Source organism: Ranitomeya variabilis, chromosome 8, assembly GCF_051348905.1.
Source record: "Ranitomeya variabilis isolate aRanVar5 chromosome 8, aRanVar5.hap1, whole genome shotgun sequence".
In the NCBI taxonomy this organism is placed as follows: domain Eukaryota; kingdom Metazoa; phylum Chordata; class Amphibia; order Anura; family Dendrobatidae; genus Ranitomeya; species Ranitomeya variabilis.
Window position 1 is genome coordinate 196,710,703 of NC_135239.1, and position 23,873 is coordinate 196,734,575.

Genomic DNA, 23,873 nt, shown 5'->3' on the forward strand with positions numbered 1-23,873 from the left:
GCAATTCACGATCTGTAGAAGGGGCCAATTCTAGTTTATTGGGTAATTTCAGGTTGGTCAATGCCAGAATATAATCAGTGCTCAATGGAAAAAACTATAGGGGGTTGATTGACGATTCGGCCGTAGGAGCAGTGATATATTAGATAAATGCAACGTAAAGAGATTATGCTAAACCTATGGAAGTGTATTATAAACTATACTGGTTGGTAAGGGGACAAGACTATTTCTCAGGGGCTCAGGCCCTTCTCAGTCCTCCCGTGACTGGTTTTCTATCCAGATCCTCTCAACTGCAAGGACTTTGCTCTCCCTGCGGCTGTCATTCACTAGCTGCTTGTAGCAGGTGCAAATCACGTTATTACCAAATGGTAGAAGCCATTTCTAAATATACTAAAGGGGTGTTCTCAAGATTAAAAGATATTCCCTATCTACAGGATAACTTTCCGATCGTCGGGTTCCTGACTACCGAGGCCTACAACCATTTCCAAGAAGTGGGACTCCATGTGACACTGCGCGAACTGCGAAGATTCTCCAGTGTCGGCAGCGTAGCGCGCATGACTGCAAGTATGCGATTTACATACACGTGGTCACATGCCGACTGGACGTGCGTAGCCTCCCTCAATGCAAGTGTATTGAGCAAGACCGAATACGTCTAGTCGGAATGTGATCGGAAGTATGCAAATCACAAATTTGGGGTCACACGCTCCCTATGCCAGAGAATATTCACAGCGCACAGTTCGCATGATGTGAGGATTCACAAGTAAAGAGTGACTGCGCACTTGTACCCCAAGACCAAACAACGACTTTAATGAGAGCACAGGAGATTACCTAGCACGGCACACAACCGATCTTCAGTGATAGTTTTAGAATAGATGGAGAAGCAGTGAGCATGATCGACCTCCGTTCCATTCAACTTCTCGGGATCGCTAAGGACCACGGCAGTCAGACCCACAGCGATCGGCAAGTTATCCCCAATTCTTGGGGGGAGAACACCCTTTTAAGGTACAAGGGTATCTACAAATCAGATGTAGACTCCCAATGCCCAACCATCTTGTGGAAGTATCTATGCGTTTGACTATGATATAACAGGAGTACCATGACAGCTTTACTGAATGTTGCGTTAGTAATTGTGTTTTATACCCTGAATCCACCCACCTTTATTAAAAAAGTCACTTTGATTTTGTGTTTCAAGTCAAAGCCAACAAAATGTTTCACCGGGAACTTAGATATATTTCATTTAGAACCGACGCCAGTGTGTTGATTAAAGCTCCTATCCGCATCTTATGCAGAATAGAAGTGATTTTACTGCTCCCTAAACACTAGGACTGAGCCATAAACCTAGAGAATCGCACTGAAGATTTGCTAATAATTACGGATTTTACGGTCATCTGGGGCTTAGGATGACGGCTGCTTTTCTTTAATGGAGTAAAACAAACGGCAGAGAAAAATCTGAAAGCATAATTTGTCGAATTGTCGAAATTATCAGAGAGGCAGAATATGTAGGCCCTCTGAAAAAATGGTCTCTAGACTCTCTCAGTCCAATTTTAATGGGTGGAAAGAATCTGCACGGAACTCTCCTCCCCAGAGGAACTGCTTGGTTAGCAAATAAAGGATGGAAAATTGACCGACGAGAATGAAACAAAGACTAAGCCCAAACCGGAGACCCATAAGTGCACTTACCAAACGTAGTTCCAGCTTCTGGCCTGCTGACAGAAGACACGATGACAAATCCAAAGCCTTCGTTTTCGCCACGACGAATTTCTACATCATATGGCTGAATCACGGTGCTGACTAATCCACTGCCACCACCGCCTCCGCCGCTGCCAATACCACTGGTAGAACCACTTCCGGAGCTGACCGTATTTAAAGAGTTTTGGCTGCCTTGCGGTGTGCGTTTCTCCTCTGTTAAAGAGGCAGGTTGGGTACTGCTGTGGTGGGAAGACGCTGGTGAAGCAGGGACATCGTTTTCTGTCTTGGGGACTGGAAGGTAATAAAAAAAATAGGTTGGTTTGTTATAAATAAACTAAATTGTCGAACAATACAAAGAAGGTATCAGAGGTAGAGCATTGCCCGAAAAACAATATTGAGACCTAATGTAAAGCAATGGTCTCCAAGCTATGGCTTGTTGGAGGATACACGAGCTACAGGCTTATACTAAGAAAATCGTGTGCTGTTTTAATTGTTGGCATTTGTTAATACTATAAGGGTTTATATGTGTCAATGTTTTCTTGTATTTTCCATGTTGTGAGGATACAGTTAATGGTTGCTCTATGTTCCAATCAGCTCCTTCACCCACAATGGCTGAGCACTTAATGATGGACTGCCGAAAAATATCCTGTGAAACGTTCAGGAATTGAATCCGGTTTTTTTTATTTTTTTTATTTTAATCCTCCTCATTTCAGGGGCTCAAAAGTAGTTGGACAAAATGACTATACCATAAATAAAATGTTCATTTGTACAGAATCCTTTGCAGGCAATGACTGACTGAAGTCTGGAGGCCATGGACGTTACCAAATGATGGATTTCCTCCTTTCTGAAACTTTGACAAGCCTTTATTGCAGCTGACGTCAGTTGCTACTTGTTTGTGGGTCTTTCTGCCTTAAGTTTTGTCTTAAATGCATGCTCAATGGGGTTAGGATCTGTTGATTTACTTGACCATTGCAGAATATTCCACTTCTTTGCCTTAAACTCCTGATTTGCTTTCGCAGTATGTTTTGAGTCACTGTCCATCTGTATTGTGAAGCGTCGTCCAATCAACCTTGCTGCACTTGGTTGAATCCGAATATAAAGTATCACCCTGTACACTTCAGATTCACCTGGTTGTTTCTGTCTTCAATCGCGTCATTAACAAACACTAGAGACCCGGTGCCATTGAATGTCATACCATCACACTGCCTCCACCATGTTTTACAGAGGATGGGTTGTGCTTTGGATCATGAGCCGTTCTAAGCTTTCTCCATACTTTCTTGTTCCCATCATTCTGGTACAGGTAATCTTTGCTTCATTTGTCCAGAGAATGCTTTTCAAGAACTGGGCTGACTTCTTCATATGTTTTTTTGGCAAATTCTAACCTGGTCTTTATAGTTTTATGGCTGATTAATGGTTTGCACCTTGTGGTGAACCCTCTGTATTTTCTCTTATGAAGTCTTCTCCTTATGGTTGACTTGGATACTTTAACACCTACTTCCTGAAGAGCGTTCTTCACTTGAGTGTATGTTGTGAAGGGGTTTTTCTTCACCATGTGAAGGATTCCGCCATAATCCATCCCTATTGTCTGCCATGGACATCCAGGCTTTTTGAGATCGCAAGCTCAACAGTGCGCTCTTTTTTTGACGAATGCACCAAACTGTTGATTTGGCCACTCTAACATTTTTGATCTCTCACTAATGGATTTCTAATTTTTTCAGTCTTCCATTGAGAGCTCCTGTGACTTCATGTTGTGGGTTCACAGCAATGGCTTCCACATACTACAAAAGTCATACCTGGAATCAGCTCCAGACCTTTCACCTGCTTAGTTGATGATAGATTGACTAGGAAAAAGCCCGAGCAGCCTATGGAAGAACTATTGAAATAACTGTCCAATTACCTTTGGTCCTTTGAAAAAGCACCTACATATTAAAGAGTTGTAATTCCTAAAAACCTTACACCAATTAAGATGTGAATACCCTCAAATTAAAGCTGAGAGTGTGCATTTTTAAGCCCATATTGATTATATAACTGTACCTCAAATAAGTTTTGGTACACCGTTAAAATGCAAAATCTTATGTGTCACTTTCCAAATATTTCTGGACCTAACTGAATATACTGGTCATCCTGTACAATATAGCTATGGAAGATGCAACAATCCCAGCATCATCTAACTAACGTGGAGAGCTTTTCCCCCCCATTCCACCGATTGTAATTTACTTAATATTTAAATGAGGACCTAAAATGTTGGTGAGGCTACCTGTGGGATCGCTGATTAGATGGGAAAGATTATCTGTCTTTAAAGCAAAAGGGATCAGTTCAACGTACCTGGATAAACTACTTTGCGCCTAATGGTTAAATTGACGTGACCTTGTTTGGCTGCCTGCTGCATTAGCTGAACTACAAGTTGATGTGACTTTCCAACCACAGCCGTCCCATCCACACATATAAGTTCATCTCCCGACCTCAGCCGGCCATCCGCATCAGCTGATCCCAGAGGCACAATATGACCTATGAATATCTGCGAAAAGAGCGAATGGTGTTAGGCAATACATTGCGAGGATTACACTGCAGTTCGAAGAATATTGGCTTTTCGAATAGATCAACTACAGTCATGGTAGAGCTATAAACAAATATGCCATTTTTTAGTAATGCTAGCTGAAGAAACTGATCGTATTATCTATGTCCTGTAGTGGAGATTAAGAACAAGAAAACCTTTTTCTAGATAAGGTCAAACGTTGACATTTTGAAACTTCACCAAGAGTTCTGCTTTATTTCCTTTCCAACTGTACTATGCTTTCTTGCAGAAAATACTTACCAACAGGTAGAGCAATGCTCTAAGGAAATAAAATATATACAAAATCGGTAAGAAGAAAATCAATGTCCAATCTTTCGAAGTCAATGACATCCATTAGGAATTGTTGGGATTCATTCCAAGAAAAATCCATCATGGATAACGTGAAAATCTTTGTCATGGTGCCTTTGATTACGGTTTTCTTAGTTGTCATGTTTATAAAGATCCATGAAAAAAGCTAAAGTATCGGAAGTTCAGTAATGATGCCAGATGATTTCTCCAGAGTCACTGTCTTCTATACCTCAGTTGAAATCCTAAGTGACTTGACGATCCACAGCTGAAAGTCTAAATTATTAACCTTACTTGCTAAACCATTATTACAAAGCTTTACAATTATAATCATGAACATTTCACATCATCATCTCTTCCTACGGCACTTACTGGTTCCCCTGGCTCGTTTCCTCCAAGAATTCTGAAGCCAAAGCCAGTCTCTTTCCTCCATAAAAATATATCATGCTCTTGAAAATCTGGAACTATACAAGAAAATGCAAAAAATGATTATTTTGTATTTTGCCAACATGTGCAGAATGTATTCAATTAATTAAATTAAAATGGTCTTTTATATTTCTCAAGGGGTTGTTCATAATTAGAAAAAACAAAGCCATATTAATCAGTTGATGTCATTGGAGTTGTGCTACAAAACCAGACCTAACCCCTTCTTTGAACCTTGTGGTAATTTCTCCCTCTATTATTGAAGAACATTGCAATAATGATAGGACCAAAACTTCACCCAGTGGCCTTCTTACTTTATAGGGACCTCAATAATCTAATAGTATGAAGGCCCTTGGGTAGGTCTAACATGAAACAGGCCCTCATTTCCACTAGTGCTATAGTCTTAGTGAAAAACTAAAGGTACCTTCACACGAAGCGACGCTGCAGCGATAGCGACAACGATGCCGATCGCTGCAGCGTCGCTGTTTGATCGCTGGGGAGCTGTCACACAGACCGCTCTCCAGCGACCAACGATGCCGAGGTCCCCGGGTAACCAGGGTAAACATCGGGTTGCTAAGCGCGGCAGTAACCCGATGTTTACCCTGGTTACCAGCGTAAAAGTAAAAAAAACAAACAGTACATACTCACCTGCGCGTCCCCCAGCGTCTGCTTCCTGACACTGACTGAGCTCCGGCCCTAACAGCACAGCGGTGACGTCACCGCTGTGCTTTCACTTTCACTTTAGGGCCGGCGCTCAGTGTCAGGAAGCAGACGCTGGGGGACGCGAAGGTGAGCATGTACTGTTTGTTTTTTTTACTTTTACGCTGGTAACCAGGGTAAACATCGGGTTACTAAGCGCGGCCCTGCGCTTGGTAACCCGATGTTTACCCTGGTTACCAGTGTAAAACATCGCTGGTATCGTTGCTTTTGCTGTCAAACACAACGATACACGGCGATCGGACGACCAAATAAAGTTCTGGACTTTATTCAGCGACCAGCGACATCACAGCAGGATCCTGATCGCTGCTGCGTGTCAAACGAAACGATATCGCTAGCCAGGACGCTGCAACGTCACGGATCGCTAGCAATGTCGTTTCGTGTGAAGGTACCTTAAGCTGGCCATAGTGCTCTATCTCCAGTGGCTACAAAGGATTGTTGAAATCCAACATGACTTAATCCTTCTTTACCCTCAAGATCTGTTGTTGGGGAATTGTTGGAGGCCTTCCTATTGATGACACCAGATTTGGCAAATATTTGCCTCTTGTGTAGAGGTACCCTTGAGTTTTATCTCAACAGGTATCACATGCACCAAGAGAAGTCGCTTGAGATCTCGATGGTGGATTACACTTTGAGCATATCCAGGAATCCGGTGTGGAATATGGGTCCAAAATGAAGTATCTTCTGCCATGCCTTAGACTCTTCTTATACATCTTTACGTTTTTTAAAGAAACTTTATGGACCTGAGTCTTTTTTCAACCTATGTAATATTAAGACTAAGTCAATCCTACAGTTTATTTATCGGAGCCTCTAGCTGTAAGGGAAGATTTGAGTAAAACATTCGTAACTTCTAGAAAATAAAATTTTATGGGTCCAAAACTGAAATGTCATTGGCCTACAATTAATAACTCCAGTTCTTTTCAGAGCATTCCCGGTAAAGTCGTTTGCCAGATGACTCGGATGCAGCCAAGTATGAAACTTGATCTTATGTATCATCATGAATTAATCACAGTGTTTCCCCCTTTTAACTAGTGAACAGCTTTGTGTTTCGCAAGATACATGTTGGCGTCCTCTCATCCCTTCTATTGTATGATGACAATCCCGAAACAATTATGCCAGCTGATATCATAAATCATCTGGTGGAACAGAAATAAAAAAAAAATTAATCCTCATAATAATGTCGCTGAATTCAATAGTTCCAATTCCAAATGTTCCAATGGGACCTGAACATATTGAAGGTGGATATTTTGCATGCAAAAAAACCTTTTTCTTAGTCCTCAACCTAACCAAGCAGAATTGAATCCAACGTTACCTCCAATACGAACCGATCTAAAATCTTCAATTATAAATTCTACTTAAGAAGTTCTTCCGAGAAACAATTTTGTACAGGTGCAAACTAAGCAACTTCACAATAATGAAAGAAAAAAGGAAAAACAAATCAAAAAGATGCAAAAATATGCAACCTTAGTCTTCAAATTAAGTAGAAAAGATGGTGGTAACAATCAAATGCCCCATGCAGAGAGCTCAAACATCTAAAGAATAAGTGATTTGTTCATTTTACTAATAACTTCCAACAGACGGTTACAACACATCTCAGGGAGTTATTTACTTTTTCTCAAAAATTACGGAAGCAGAATGATGCCACCAAACTTTTAAAGAATAAAATGGCACCAAAAATATGTCCTCCTAGAACCACTCCCAAAGTAGTAGAAGTCACGAGACCAGCTAATAGAAATCCTTCATGTCACGAAGTTCTTCCATGTCTTGACAACTGGTTATCATGGACCTCATGCCATTGTAGCATGTAGTTAATGTTCACATCGTCTACCAAGATGGCGAGTGTCGCTCGTAACGCTCACTTTCTAGATTGACAGATCTTCTAGATGTCATTTTTATACAAAATCATATTCTGGGGTTATTGCAATTTGTATCTAATACCCATCTTTACATATTACAAACTGCTAAAAAAATAATTATTTATTTGCTTGCATGAATTAGAAAACTCCCATTGTTGAAGTGATCCTAAGGGAGTCATTTTTTGACAGCACTTTACACTTCAAAAGTCTGATGTCAACAGCCTACCTACATTCGGTTTCCTGTGAATGTAATAAAGAGGACCTGGCTCCCGGAAACGTGATTTTTCTTTGAAGTTATTAATAAATTGAACAATCCACTTGCATGTGGGACTTGGCTTCCATTGTTGACCACAACTGGCCATTTTTCCACTACCAAACCCAAAAAGATCTAAACACTGATAGCATTCTTCCATTTATTGCTGCATGCTACTGAATGAGTACAATCTACTAAGGAAAGCACCTATCCACACCTTCTTTCCATTTCTTTTATCTCGGGTCTAAATGTACTAACCCAATGTGGTGCCGACATCTTTCTCTTTTGTTCATGCCACAAATCACCACTTATTAAAGTAGCTGCATACACTAGATGCAAATTTACTAATAGGACTTTGTTATATTTAAAATGAAAATTCTCCATGCAAATAATTATTTTTAGTCCTTCCTTATCCTTAAGTTGAATCCAATGTTGCGTCCAATACAAACAAATCTTAATTAGAATTTATAGTTGGAAATTTAGAAGTTCTTCCATGATACAATTTTACAGGCAAATAAACAAAGCAACTTCACCATAATTAAACAGAAAGTGAAAAAATAAGCACGATGTTCAATTCCCTACTTGTAATCTGACCCATGGGGATTCTGATAAGACATACTTTTTATTCAACACTATATATTATCAACACAAAATAGGTTTGACCCAGTAGGTGACACCACCACCCAAGGTTGCACCATGAAACGCACACAATTAATGACACAATTAGAGGTATGAGGTCATGTTGTTCTAGAGATTAGAATAAAGAACAATGTATATACGTTGAGAATAGTTGGGTAGAGAGATGCCTGAGATACAGAACACCTGAAGTTGGTAATGGTTATAGATGAAAAAATGTATATATTTTATTACTGGCCCGATCTCGAGCCATGGCGATTTGATGGATGAATGTTCTGTAGGAAGATCGATATTGTGTAAGCCTAGATAGGTCCACCGGGGTCTTCTCTACCGTTATCTTGATAGTATCAAGCCATCAAGTTCCTGGTCTTCCTCTTCACCTTGTTCCTTCTATTCTTCCGACCATGACGTCCTTCTCCAGTTCTCTCTCCATTTGATGTGTCCAAAGTAGGCAAATCAAGCTTGGGGATCCTTGCTTCCAGTTACATATCAGTCTTGATTTTTTTCAAAATTGATTTGTTTGTTCTTCTTGCCATCCATCCATGATATTGATAACGATTTATCGTGACTACATATGTGCAGAAAGATAGCAGGAAAAGGTCTACAGCGTGAGTAAAGACACATCCGGTCATATATTGGGGCATAGGACCTAAAGCAACACTACACCTAAAAGCCACAGCCCTTTTTCAATAAATTTGGTCTACTGACTCAGTAGTGTTGCCCATTTTGCTATGTAATTTCTTGAGTTTGATATATAAATATCAAAAAGAATACCAAAAAGGTTTTTATTTGGGAATGCAACTGACAAAAACGTGTTTCCATCAAGGTTGCGATCCCTTATGTAGTTGATTTTGCTCAACATTAGCAGGGTAGGAAAGCTGAGTAAGGCAATCTGAAAGACGAGAATACATCAATTAAATGTCATTTTGGTGCCCAGTGGAGCATTACCGGAAAACTGTTTCTGATCCTTAGCGGATCTTCGCTTCTATTGATTTATAGTGGTGGTCTCCACAAGTCAATACCATTAAGTGAGTCAAGTAGGTAAGGTAATATAAGGACTTTTCTTTAAATAAAAAAAAAAAAAAAAAAGATCAATATAATTAGGGGAAGGCGCTACTTGTGGTTAATTCAGAGGCTTGTATCGGGAGAACGGTCTATTTGGGATGTAAGCCAGATTTTTGTTCTTCTCATGCTGCAGATTAAAATAGATTGATTGGTTGCAATTGAATAAATGATAAAAGTATGATGTGACCAATTTGTCAGGTACACCACCAAGGAACTATTTTACTTGGGACTTTTTGTGAGTAAGTCATGCTATTTTCTTTTTTTGCAATAAAAAATAATATTTGAGAAAAGTGGCCAACGTACTTATATAGATCAATATGAAAGTACAATGAGAAGAACTAAAATTCTTCATTTAGTTGAGGATAAAGTACAGAACCCTCTGCCAACTTATCTGCACCAGAAAGGACAATGCCATCACCCTGAAGAACATACCAAAGTTGCTTGGAAGCCATTCAAAAAGAAGTCAAATCAAAATAGGCACATGGTCCAATGTTAATAAGTTGGAAGACCCAAGAACCACCAACAAGAGGCAAATAATCAATTCCAATAATTTCCCTACTTTTTATCTTGGGTACAAACGTTGGTGTTGGTGAAATCTTGATATCAAAACCATTAAAATTGCAAGTTGTAGGACATCCATGAATAGGCAACATCCCATACAATTCTGTACTAGATCTGCTATTACAACGCACAAGGTCACAGAGCTAGTCTTATATTGAATAATCCCGTGTGCAGTAAATTCTGGGGTTCTGTCAGTAATGGGTTTCTGTCAATGGTCGCCTCGCAGATCAAAAAAGGCTACCACAAACCGGCTTTGCGCAAGCTACTCAGTTTCCCAGAGCACTAGGGTTGCTCTGGCCTTCACCCTTTAACCCCTATATAGGAATATTGGATTACACAGGGGGGCCCTGGGAAAGCGCCACAGAGTCAGCTGCTGTTTGGTGGCGCAAGCTGTCAAGAAGGATAGTCAGGTAGCCAGGTCAAAACCAGGAAGGCAACAAAGGTATAAAATCATTAGGCAGGAGAAAGATCAATAAACAAGCCGAGGTAAAAGCAGGAAAACACAATACTAAAATGGAACAGAAATCACAGACCTTAATCAGGGGACAAGGGAAGTACAAAGCTGTATCTGGCAGCTTCCAGCAGTAAGCTGGAGCAGTGAGCTGATAAATCCAGTTGGACAGCATATACTGACAGACTGGACAGCACTACAAGTTCCACCCAAATCTAAGTGGCTGAACAGAGCCTGTTCAGTCCAGAGCTTCTGGTTCTAATGTCTCTTCTATCACGAGCACAGCCCACCAAATGAATACAGTGGCACCTGGCAATAGAAGCAGAAGTGGCAGGAGCATGTCCTGGTGAAGATGTGACACCTATATGCCTGCAAATAATATGGCTGTAAAGTGCCCATATAAGAATGTTAAATTAATAAATTAGGGAATGAGGCTTGATCATGGTGCTCAGAACATCAAGGTCAGTAGAGACCCTTTCAATAGTGCCAAGTAAAGTGCTTTGTGAAAATGCACAGGTTGCACACCTATAAATCTACCCCCCTTTTGATGTTAGTCTCACTCTCATAGTCTGATAGAGTACATCAAATTCTGCACTCATTTTATGCCCATCATCATCCTGTCCTCTCAAGTCCCCTAAACAATGCAAACGTGAGCTACAGCTTTATCTTTTGGGCAGCAAGACGGATGACGAGTAAAGCATAGGGTGAATACAGACAACAAGCAAAGACTGCTAAATAATTATTATAATTATTTTGGGCTTAATGAAAAAAAATATTTTGGTAATTTGTATTCATGAGCTTTCTGATTAATATTTGAAAGATCAGTCGCTTCTAAAATACCAATCTTAAAAAAAAAAAAGTTGACAAGCAAAAAAAAAAAATTATAGGTTTTCAAGAAGAACGAATTAATGATCCTCTGAAGAATAAGCAAACATTTTCAGTTAAGGTTTTTAAGTCAATAACGCAATTAGTGGAGTCTTTCTTGTATTTCCAGCTCTTTAGCTTAAGTGGTAATTTACCTTAATCAAGATTAAATACCCATAAAAAACTAAACAAAATATCAATAGCCATCAAAAGTATGTTATCCCTGTGTCTATCTTTGTCATGCTGCACTAATAGAAAACTTTGTTACTTCTCTTTTTCAACCTGGGACTGTCAAACCGGTAACTGGCGCTCAACCCAAAATCAACCGGTTATAAAGATTACACGGTGGGTAGACGTCTTCTTGGTCTGTACAGTGGCTGGTCCCAATATTTTACAGCTGTAGCGGCAAGGATTACCTTTTTTTTTTTTAAGGCATAATGCGGAGTTTCTGTTGATTTTACGTCTCACAGAAACAAGTAATTGGTTTTAACGGCTTAAGAAGAATTATGGATTCAAGTCTTCGGGTTAAGACTTCATTATGGAACTCTACTAAGAGATGCGTGATAAAGATTAGTGTGTTACAAGGGAAGTATAAGATTAAAATTTTTAAAAAAAGGTTAGATTTTAAATTCTTTTCCAGGAAGACCCCAATGACCTGTGTCTTGTATCATTTACTAGTACTATGCTGCAATACCAGACACAGCCCACGCACATACGGTACCTTTAACCCATTATCTACCAAAGTCCTTTTTTTGGGACGCCTAATCTTTAGCTTCTAGCGACTAAGATTTTATCATTTTTATAATTAGGTCCAATTTTTTGTGTTGTGTTTGTAAAACGAATGTTTTCGAAATAGGAAATCATGTCATTGTCATTTTTAATTGAATATCGGGACGCCCTTTTCTGAAAAATCCGTACTTGTAAAAATTTTAATTTGGCAAGTAATGGGTTGAAAATTTACTTGAAAGTGGGTTATAATCCCTCTCGCAAAGGTGTCCAATTATTAGGTATCTTCATTAGACTACTTAAGCTCAAGTATTTTTTCTAATCTTACCTATCCTTTCAAATATGCATTTGTCTTGCTCAGGTTTCCCCTTTTGCGATCGATTAATTATAAAAACATGTCAAAGTCGACCAATTTGAGTTGCGTTTCCAACTTTGCTTGACCTATCAAATTTACAGAAACGGAATGCAGTGGTCCACAATCAAGCATATGCTTTTCGACAGTGTTTTTCATGCTTTTTTTTCTAGTTTTTCACATTTTGTTTTCTAAGGAATCACAGGTGATAGTCATTTTCAGCACACGTGTAAGTTATCTACCTATATACTGGGGTTTGCCATGAACATATTCTAAATCGCTGACAATATAATGTCTACTCTGCCGCACCAGCCAAGTCTAAGAAGCCAATCATTCTGCAGGAGTACACATATTACACACTGAATAAATCCCACTACGTGCGTGGTCCATTTACTTCCGATCTATAAAAACATACTAGGCCGTTAACAGTGGTGCCAAGGTTACATACATGCTGATCCGTGCAGTCATATCGCCAAGAAATCTGCATCAATCAGTCTGATGTCCCGGGATTCCTCTGCTTATTGCTCATTGAGGAGGAAAAATAACTGCTTCAAGGGAAATTGACATTCACAGCGCGCACTACCTAGACCGGCCATGACGTGAGATATAATACAATAATGTAACAATGATCTTATCTAAAGCTCTAATAGCATTACATGTGCTTTACGACCAGATAAAGGAAATGGGATTTATTTGTAGCGCGATGGCCCCAAGTGCACCTTTTCCATCATCTCTACTCTGCATACTGCATGTAACTTGACATACATGGGCCTCAAAATGTAAAATCTGTACCCAAACTAGAATGCATCCTTTCAGTATGGACCAGGTTGGCAAAAAGGACCTTTAGGACCCCATTAGACTGCAAAGCCCAAAGACAACTGGAAAAGAGGTTCAGTGGTTTGGGCCAAATTTATGTATGAAAAGGCCAATGTGGAAATTCAGCTTATACTCTAGCTATGGACGAGTTTCCTTCTAGATTTGAAAAAGTATGATGAAAGGGCTAATTGGCTTATTATAAAAGTCTGCTAACACTGGAGGACAAATTATTTTTACATTATACAGCCTAGACCATTGATTTAAAAAAAAATGGGTAATACTTCATTTTTCCTGTGGAGGTGCTGCAGAGGAATCGAACACATACTTCTGCTTCCTGTTCCGATCACAGCTGATCACTTGGGTTCACAGACGCAACATTAAATTTTAATCAGATCCTAAAAGGGCTGACCTGTAAAATTGGATTGTTCAAAGTGGACTCTCCCTTAAAGGAGATACTTGTCATAAATATGTAATTCCTTTTTACCTGGTGTAAATGCTGCTGTTCTCCTGAATCCGAAGTGGTTTTTCTTTTGTTCCGGTGCCTCTCTGTTCTCGAGATATGGCCTCCTCTTTCTGGTGTGTAAATCTAGTGTTCTTAGTTAAGTGGGCGTGATCTTGAACTCTACTCTGGCCATATTCTTGAGGACCATGCCCAGTTGGCTAATAAGATTAGATTTATATACAAAAAAGAGAGGGCCATATCTCAGGAACGGAGAGGAGCAGGAACAAAAGAAAAACAACGCCGGATTCAGGAGAACATCGGCATTTACGACAGGTAAAAAAACAACAACACATTTTTATAGCAAGTGACCGGAACTCTAAGTTTTTACATTTGCATTTTCTAAAATATTGTTGTGAAATGAACGTATCTTTTGTAAAGAACTAGTGCCGGAACAGAATATATACTTACGTCTGCTTTCATACATGCTCCTGGACTGGGCCCAGATTTTAAATGGATCAGGCTTTTTCTGTCCTGAGCCGTCTCCTTGGTCCACAGATGGTGCCTCGCTGGTTGGATAGTCAGGAACAATAGGGCCGCTACGGAGGGGTGAGGCGGTGTGCCCACTGTGATGACTGGATACACTGTGCTGGGAACTGTTTTGGCTGTCTTTCCTTTCAAGTTGTGGTTGCTGTTTAAAAAAAGAAGCAGACAATTTTTAATGTGACATTTTTTATTTAATCCTATCCAGTAGAATTTTCGAGAATATCATTATTTTCCCTTAAAAGAATCTATTCTGATTGTCCGCACAGATCTTATATGTGAACAAAAGATTTGGAAGGTTTATTTTCTAAGACTGGGAGGCAGCTCGCTGTAGCAGAAACCTCCACCATTTGTCTAACATCAATGGAGACTAGGCAGAGTCATATCTCACCCATGTACTTTGCACAATTCTAGAACTTTATGGAGACCACCAAAAGGAGAATCACCTTACTGATTTCCCAATTCTAAAGATGTTGTCCAGATAAATGAAGGCACAGTGGGGAACTCAATGCATCCATCAAATTCTTTGGACCGCCCATTGTTTCAGAAGAATGGACGACTCAACACATCCATAAAATATATGGACAGCCTTTCATTTCAATCGGCACCATGGAGGACCCAACATGTCCATAAATTATATGGACAGCCCTTTCATTTCAGTGGGCACCATGGAGGACCCAACACATCCATAAATTATATGGACAGCCCCCTTTCATTTCAATCAGTGCCATGGACGACCAAACGCATCCATAAATTATATCGACAGCGAGTTGATATCCACAGACACCACTGAGGACTCGACACATCCATAAATTACATGGATAGCTCATTGATTTCAATCAGCATCATGGAGGACCCAAAGCATCCATAAAATATTTGGACAGACCTTTGATTTCTATAGGCAACCTGGAGGACCCAATACATCCATAAAATTTGGTGGATAGCTCATTCATTTCAATTGGCACCATGGAGGACACAACACATCCATAAATTATATGAACAGCCAATGGATTTCAGTTGATACCACTGAGGACCTAATGCATCCATAAATTAAATAGCTAGCCCATAATCAAAACTGGCACTGATTAGGACCCTACACATCCATAAATTACAATGATTTCAATAGGCATCAATGTACTTTATTTCACCTGTGGGGGTGCTGCAGTGGAATTGAGCACTTCCTCCTGGATTATCCCACAGATTACAGCTGCTTCCTGGTGGTTCTAGCAGCAAGATACTCTGTAATCAGCTTATAACTGGAGAAACCTTCTGTTACAAAGGTATTATCCAAAGCAATTAACCCTTTTAATTATTTTTTCCATCTTAGGTTTACAATTCTCAACAAGATCAGCCTACCGCTCAGTCAACTTTACAAAAGCAAAAAATCATGCAGATATAAAACAGGGGAAAAAAATGTTCCCGTAACTTTTTATATGCAGCTGCCGATAACTTAGTACGCGCTTCACCCATTATGTGTCAATTATGAAAATGCGAGTTAGATTGAGTACATAATAAGATTTGTGACTAATGGCTTTAAGCAAACTAATGGCTTTGCGAATAATGGCCATCAGCAAGGTTTTTATTCAAAGCAGAGAATAAAACGATATACACAGATCTCTACGTCTGAAAAAAACGAGCATTCGCTTTCACTCGTGCCAGAGGGGACTGTCAGCACATCGCACTGGAAAGTGATGAGTTAAATGATCAGAAGAAATTAAAGAACAGGCAGTAAGGTTCGCCCCAGAGATGAAGAGGTACCAATTTCCTGCTCGAGTGCTCTTCGCTTCCCTGAAGGAGAATTGGAGACGTGTGTTTCAGTAATAATCTGTAAAGAACCATCTTGTTAACAATGTAGATTGGGAGACAGTTATTTCCCCCTCTTCTTCTACTGTTAAGTCCTTCCTTCGAAAAACCGTATTTACCAAGCACATCACTGAGCAAAAATTGGAAAATAGGCAAAAAATAAAGATAGTGAAGCAACACTATTGAGCTTTGTTCTTGTGGTAGAACAAATACAAAACATCTAAAAAGCAGAGTTGAGAAAAAAGATGTGTGCTGCCCTAGTCTAGTGTCCAGTCCGGTCCTCCGTTGTGACATCTAAAAAGTGGAGTTGAGCAAAAAGATGTGTGCTGCCCTAGTCTGGTGTCCAGTCCTGTCCTCCATTGTGACATCTAAAAAGTAGAGTTGAGCAAAAAGATGTGTGCTGCCGTAGTCTGGTGTCCAGTCCAGTCCTCCATTGTGGAAGCTGGACCCCTCTTCACATCTGTGGCCGGCGTCCTTAGCCCGGCATAATGGGCACCTCTTATACTTACAAGGCTTCGTGCAACATCATGGGGCCAACTGAGTGCATGAGGTGCCCAGTATCTGAGGGCAACTAAGCCGGCCACATGAGTGAAGACTGCGTGGGTTTAACTGCCATGGAGGACTGGACCAAGTCAGCGTAGTTGGTTTTGCTCCAATTGAATACCAATTATTCTTTAAGACCTAACTAATCTCTTATGAGTAGTATCCAAACTGATTCATAGACATCAGCGGTGGTCAGTCTCTTAGCATACATAATCATGATAATTAAAGGGGTTGCACTATTATGATCATCTAAAGGGGATGTTCAGCGAAAATTAGTTATCACCTACCACATAACAGGTGATAACTTACAGGCTAGTGTCGATCCCGCACCGATCGGCAAAACAGGACACTTTTGTCCCCGTTAGAATGGACTAAGGGTGTGCATGCCCCAAAGCTGCTCCATTCATACCCCATGCTGCTACCAACTATGGAGCACCAGTCAAGCATTCTCATGATCGGTGAAGGTTCCTATAGTCAGACTGCCACCGATCTTTAAGTTATCACTTTTTCTGCAGATAGGAGATCATTTATATTCACTGAAAAACCCCTTTATTTATCACCTAGCCAAAGATGACGCGATATAAGTCCGATTGTTGGATGTGTAAAGACTGGAATCTGCATTGATCACTAGAATGAAACTCCTAAGCCTGCTGTTCCTCCTCTTGATCGTCAGGAGGTGGGAGTTTAAATAAAGCACATCATGCCACTACATCCTGTGGATTGGTGGTAAAGGATCATTGTGGACAATCCTTTTAAGGCCTCATTCAGATGTCCGAATATGTTCTATCAGCGGTTTTCACATAAGAGAACACTTTCCCATTATAGATACAATGTAAAGAAGATTGGGCACTCGCCACTTAGCATTAACCTATTACTTTACTGGGGTTTCCATAAAACAAAGAATGTGGAGACAATATGGGTAATAGCCGGTGAAAGTCACCCTTCCTCTGAGCCGCATGTGAAATGGCTGTTAGCCATATCGTCTCCACATTCTCTGTTCTATAGAAACCGCAATAAAGTGTTATTTTAAGTGGTGAGAGTCCCACTCTTCCTTAAACTGTATTTACAAGCGGACTCTTCTCTTGGTGAGCACCATCGGACAGTTTATTTGCTACAACTCAGTCTGTTATACCGAACAGGATTACCGCTTAATTGTGCAAAATGTGAATGGTTAGCAGTGTTAGATCCTTGTTTTTCTACAATTGAATACTAGGGGACAGGATTGCGGTTTATTATCATCGCGTTTCGAAGTTATCAGACTTCATCAGAAACATTTTTTGTGTTTTTTATCCTGATGAAGTTGGGTGACTTCGAAACGCATTGATAAGGGTAGGTTCACATTGCGTTAGGGCAATCCGTTAAGCGCATAGCGCTAGCGGATTGCGCTAACGCAATGTATCTATAGGGATCGCGTTTGCCAATCCCACTAGCGCAGATCCCCGATCTGCGCTAGCGAGGAACGGACCTCGGGCGCACCTCGGACGCTGCAAGCAGCGTCCGAGGTCCGTCAGGAAATAATGGCACATCACTAGCGCGTGCCAAAAATGGCATGCGCTAGAGATCAGAATCACATTGCCGTCAATGGGTGCGCTAACGGACCCGTTGCATGGCGTTAATTGCGACTATTTCACCATGCAATGCAGTCCGTTAGCGTTAACCCATTAACGCAATGTGAACCTAGCCTAAGACTTCGAAACGCATTGATAACAAACATGGCTACCAATTCTGTCTCCCGGAAACTTAAGAGTTTATGGGTCCGTAAAAGTCACAGACAAGACATATTGCAATCTGTGTGTTGTCCGTTTTTAACACTAATGGGTAGTAGAAGCTTTGCAAATTTTATTTTTTTTTGCATATGAGAAAATCACCGATGGAACACTAATGATCATAGCTGATACACTGACCAAAAACCGATGAGCGCTTTGACTGTGTTTTGCTTAAAAAACGGTTTCTTCGTTCTTTAATGGATATACAAAACCCCAGTAAAAAGACGGCCAAAGAACTTGGGAGAAAAAAAAGGTCCAAAAACAGTTTTTAGGAAACTATCAGAAAAAGCTAGAAAAAAAAAAAAGTTCTGTTGGAAAAGCTATTGTTTCAGACTGCCAGAAAAAGCCCTGTGTGAGCCAGCCGATCAACAGGCAACAGGATAACGGAAAGGGATTAGACGCTCAATCCTCCCTTACACCTGAGATAGAGCACAAGTTGTGATTGTACTCGTCCACCCATCCACAGAACATTATGCCATCCCACTCATTAACGACACATTAACGACTATAGGCATGGGAAATTAATGAAGGTTCCTATTGCAATTGTTCACAGCCCGTTGACTAGTTGCCTCTTTCTTCGTGAGAAATAGCCCAGGTTGTGATTGTACTTGTAGTCCACTCAACCTGAAAACATCTCTAAAATCCATACATGGTTGACTACCATAGGTGTTGACCATCATAGATGGTTCCCACAATTCACAATCCACTGCTTTGCTCATAAATGCTACATAGACATAAATCTTATGAAGTCCTAAAAATAAGGAGCAAATAACAATTTGGGGGAATGTTTGAACCCCGATCATGTTTCATACAACCTTGCTCAGGCTGTCGAGTGAACAATATAAAGACTTGAACCACAGCAGCAAGGAAAGAGACAGAACAGTGAGTGATGAAGAATTAGCGATGCAGCGAGAACGACTCGGGGAGGAGGATGCGGAGCTCAAGGCTTCGCTATTGGGAATAGATTTCCATAAATTATTGAGCGTTGTCATGACAAGGTGTACTTATGTTGCATAACAACTTTTCTAACTTCTTGACCCTACACATGCTGTCACTCCATTAGAAAGTAATGTATTAATGTACCACCACCGTGCTGCTGTAATTCTGAATAGTTGCGAAAATGGAACATTTAGGAACAATGATGAATCGAGCACGCTTGGCATCGTTCTTGCACCCTTCTGCATTCCATTTTTCTGCTTCTGTTGTGCTTTTATATTAAGTGGTGTATATTTATTGCCTTTGGATGAAATGTAACCCTTTTTGTTTCTCCAAATATTGCCGTAGTGAATGCAAAATATATCTTGAAAGAGTCCGATAAACAAACTCGCTTTATGATATGAATCCGTTGGCTGAAAAGCACAAATTAAAATTAAAACCAGTTCAAGAGGTGAGGGCGAGCCAATAAATTAAACACGGCTAGATATGTAGAAGCCCTTTAAGAAAGTTTTAAGTGTTTTTATGTTCTAAATCAATTAACTGCTCCTGTTTAATGGACCTTTTATGAGTACTCATAGAATTTCCTTTTGCAATTCAATGCTCGGAATTTACCCTATTATGTTTATTTTTTCAAGTGGTCCCGCCTTTTGTATTTTTTATTGGAATCGGAACTGGAATTTCACCAAATTCCCTGCTCAGGGAGTTAGAATTGATAATGATTAAAATTCTGACTCCCTGTAGCCACCACTAGGGGGAGCATATTAGCATATGGTTCCCACTGAGTGCAATGGTACATTAATCTTTACTGATCAGCTAATCTCCCTCTAGCTTATCACCTTTTTTCATAAATATTGGGACAGAATACAAAATTCTATAATAGTCCAAAAAAATGTGCCAATCCGGCATCCAACAGGTTCCATAATAACCGGATAAAATGAAAAATTAAACACAGGAGTTAATTTCCTACTCATCAGTTCCAGCCTCGGCAGGTAGGTGGCAAAGGCTCAGTACGATATTAGTCAATTGGCAGGGATTAATGATCTAGGTGTAGAGGGGGAGGCTCCTGCTGCAGATAGCTCTCTTACAGCCAGGCACAAGACAATGAGGACTTGTCTGATCTCTGGAGACACAAAAAGAAAATTTCAATAAATATCGGTTTGAGACAAAAAGATCAAAGAAAAGGAGGTTGTCTAAACTTTTTTTTTTTCAGGGGTGCAGAACTCCTCTACCTTCTGGCATCCTGCTTGCTGAGGGCCTGGGTACTCCTAAAAATTATGCTTTGAAGACTTCAAATAAAGATATCTCAACACTTGCTGTATTATCACCATCCTTTATCTCCCGCAACATAGATTGCATTTAACCTGCTCAGTTCCTGAACGGGTAAGAATTTGGTGCTGCCTCCCGCTCCATAGGTGAGTGTTTGCATCCCTCACACCACCAGTCACTTACCCCATAGTGCCATCATAACTTTTTCTTCTGGTTTGCATGGTGGTGTTCTCTGATGTGCTGCTTGCAGAGGTAAGTTTGCCTCTGCAGCATCGGAGGAGCACAAGGGCAATAAACTTTTCTAGCATGCTCACCTTGCTCGGGAAACTAGCTAACTCTAATAGACTGCAAAGCTGACTAGTTACCTAGATAATGAGCAGTAAACTATGATATTAAAATATAAAAAATCCCTCCATTAACGAGAACAGAGAGGATTTTTAATAAGCAGTAAGTTGCAAGTTCTTGTTTTTACGGGCACTTTGCAATTTTACTCGTTTAAGTAGTTGAGATAACCACTTTTAAGAGAGGATGTTTTTTTCGAGCATTTTCAGAAAGAATTCCCAGATGTATATAATTAAATTGAAAAAAGCCTAAAGATGTTAGTATTATTTTGAAAAGCTATGTGGATTGTTTCCATTTCACATATTTTATGGCCGAATATAAAGCACCACCAGGTAGAACGAGGCACTCCCTATATCAGGGGTGGGGAACCTCAGGACCCAGGGCCATTTACGGCCCTCGATGACCTTTTAGCAGATTCTCATGGACCGCATTCTTGGGCAAGGAGCTGTATTTTGATTGCCACCAGGCTCATTAATTTCTTCTTGCTTTGTTAGCACACACACACATGCAGTGTTCACTAATGATCACTGAAGGGCATGCAATGAAAGATTACGTCCTGAAACCAGTGCCAGAGTCAGGATGTACTTTGTGCGCGTAGTTTGTACGGCCCCTGAAGGATGGTAGAAATATCCAAATGGCCCTTGGCAGAAAAAAAGATTCCCTACCCCTGCCCTATATTGTTGCACCATGTGACCTCACGTCCGGTGTCGGCAATGTTGAGTGCGCTCTATAGTTTCTGCATTGGATTTTGACCCATAATTGGCTGCTAGTTTAATTATAATGATACAATATTCTCGGATCTGTCGTACGTAGTGAGCGTGCATGAAAGAATTCAGTGGAGTGCGAGCTCCTCTAGGATCCTGGAGGCTTCGTTACACAATGAGACAGAGAAGATTGCCAAACACTCTCTGGTTATTTCCACAAATAATGACCTTACCCGTTGCCAAGCAACACCGCAAATGCTTATCACATACGCTTTAACATGAAGTCCAATGGGAAAAGGGAATGAAGGCATGACTTTCAGTGAAAATCTGTGCTCTAGTTAAAAAAAAAAAAAAAAAAGGAATTTACAGAAGCATTCTTTGAAATATAGACTTAAATTAGATATAGGCCTGAAAATCACAATTTTCTGTCTCCATACACATTAGACTAACGTCGGCCAAACCTGCCAATAATGACGGCGTAATGTGTATGGGGACCCCCCCGACAGATAATGTCAGAGGAGTTAAGGATCTGGCATTCCCGATTTCAGATTTCCGATCCTTTTGTTCTCCCTTGGACAAGACGTTAGCAGAGATATCTGGTGATGGCTCTTTCTTAGAGTACACAGGCGATCTCGACAAATCGAGTTTTCTTGTGTATGGTTGGGCCAGCTGAGATAGCTGCCGACTGAACCGTCGTTCGTCTGACATATATAAAGTTCTTTGTGGTGCCAACCTTAAAGGGGTTGTGCAGGATTAAAAACCACAATCTTCTTTTAGAAAGAAAACAAACAACAACGCTACCCCTACCAACTTTTTAAAACCTTCTAGTAGGCGAACAGCTTACACTTATAAATATTTTTTTTAAACACCCATTTACGGACCACATCTAGTTTCCTGCCCCCCAAAATGCACATCTGGACAGAGGGGTTCAGTTTGATTACGAATCTTGGAGATTTGCCAACTCTTTTGGGAGGTCTCGCCTTTTTCTCAAGGACCTCCAGATATCTAGTCTTGAGGTCTTACCCAATCCAATTAAATAGGGCTGAGCTATAAGAAGAGTTGATCGGTTTCTGGAAAAAGACCCTTTCTAGACCTTAATTCCTTAAAACATATCTTTACTACTAGAATAATGGTGTACAGAAAATATAATCTATGCGTACTTGTCAAGAATTTGCCCGGATATCATTAGGATCTACACTTCCCTACTGGAAAAAAAAGCAGCCATTTTGAAAATAGAGCCTACAACAAAGTACCAGTTTAGCACTTTGTATATTTCTATGCTTCGCATGCAGATTCAACCCACTATATATCTCCCTCTGCAAAAACTTTCTGAAGGCCTGAATTTAACGGAATCTAAAAACAAATTGGGTAATGCAAAAAATTAATAATATTCAGATAATTAATAATATTAATAACACAGCTCTCACTGATTGACTCTATGGACTCAAATTTAGATTTTGATGGAAACCGATGTGCATCTAGAGACATTTTAACTCAATTGGGTCAACTGGTTGCCTCTTTTGTCCCAGACCAGATCAATCAAAAGGGGTTGTCTGGGACTTTAACATAGATGGCCTATCTTTAGAATATGTCAACAATGTCTGATTGGTGGGGCTGCGAGACCCAGAACCTCCGCCCATCAACTGTTCCCGATGTCAGCGGCGGCCAGAACTGCTCAGTTGCGGAGCTGCACAGCACAGCAACATTGACAGAACAGTGGCTGCAGCTGGGTATTGCACATCCAAACTATTCAAATCAATTGTGGGTGGATATGCAGGACCCGGCTTCGGCCACTGTTCCATTGATGGATCTGTGCAGCTCCACTCCATAACTGAGCATTTGTGGGTGCCACCAACACCGAGATCAACTGATCGGTGGCAGTGCTGGGAGTCGCACCCGTATCAGACATTGATAACATCTAGTGATGAGCGAGTATACTCGTTGCTCGGGTGGTCTCCGAGTATTTAAGACTGCTTGGAGATCTACTTTTCCTTGCCACAGCTGGATGATTTACGGCTGCTAGCCAGCCTGAGTACATGTGGGGGTTGCCTGGTTGCTAGAGAATCCCCACAAGCTGTCTAGTAGCCGCAAATCATCCAGCTGCGGCAAGGAAAACGAAATCTCCGAGCAGTCATAAATACTCGGAGACCACCCGAGCAACGAGTATACTCGCTCATCACTAATAACATCCTAAAGATAGGCCATCAGTGCTAAAGTCCCAGACAACTTCCTTAAAATGGAGACGTGAACAAAGTCACATGAATA

At 40.5% G+C, this 23,873-nt stretch overlaps 1 protein-coding gene across 9 annotated transcripts in view; it reads right to left on the bottom strand.

Annotated features, from left to right (window-relative positions):
* Window positions 1-23,873, bottom strand: part of MAGI1 (membrane associated guanylate kinase, WW and PDZ domain containing 1) — a 446,025-nt gene that overhangs the window by 26,511 nt on the left and 395,641 nt on the right. For all 9 annotated transcript variants that reach the window (XM_077275976.1, XM_077275974.1, XM_077275973.1 and 6 more), the window contains 4 exons: window positions 14,177-14,396; window positions 4,919-5,010; window positions 4,012-4,204; window positions 1,678-1,977 (listed from right to left, as the gene is read on the bottom strand). In XM_077275976.1, the coding sequence (XP_077132091.1) occupies window positions 1,678-1,977; window positions 4,012-4,204; window positions 4,919-5,010; window positions 14,177-14,396 (805 nt within the window). The remainder of the gene's footprint in view (window positions 1-1,677; window positions 1,978-4,011; window positions 4,205-4,918; window positions 5,011-14,176; window positions 14,397-23,873) is intronic.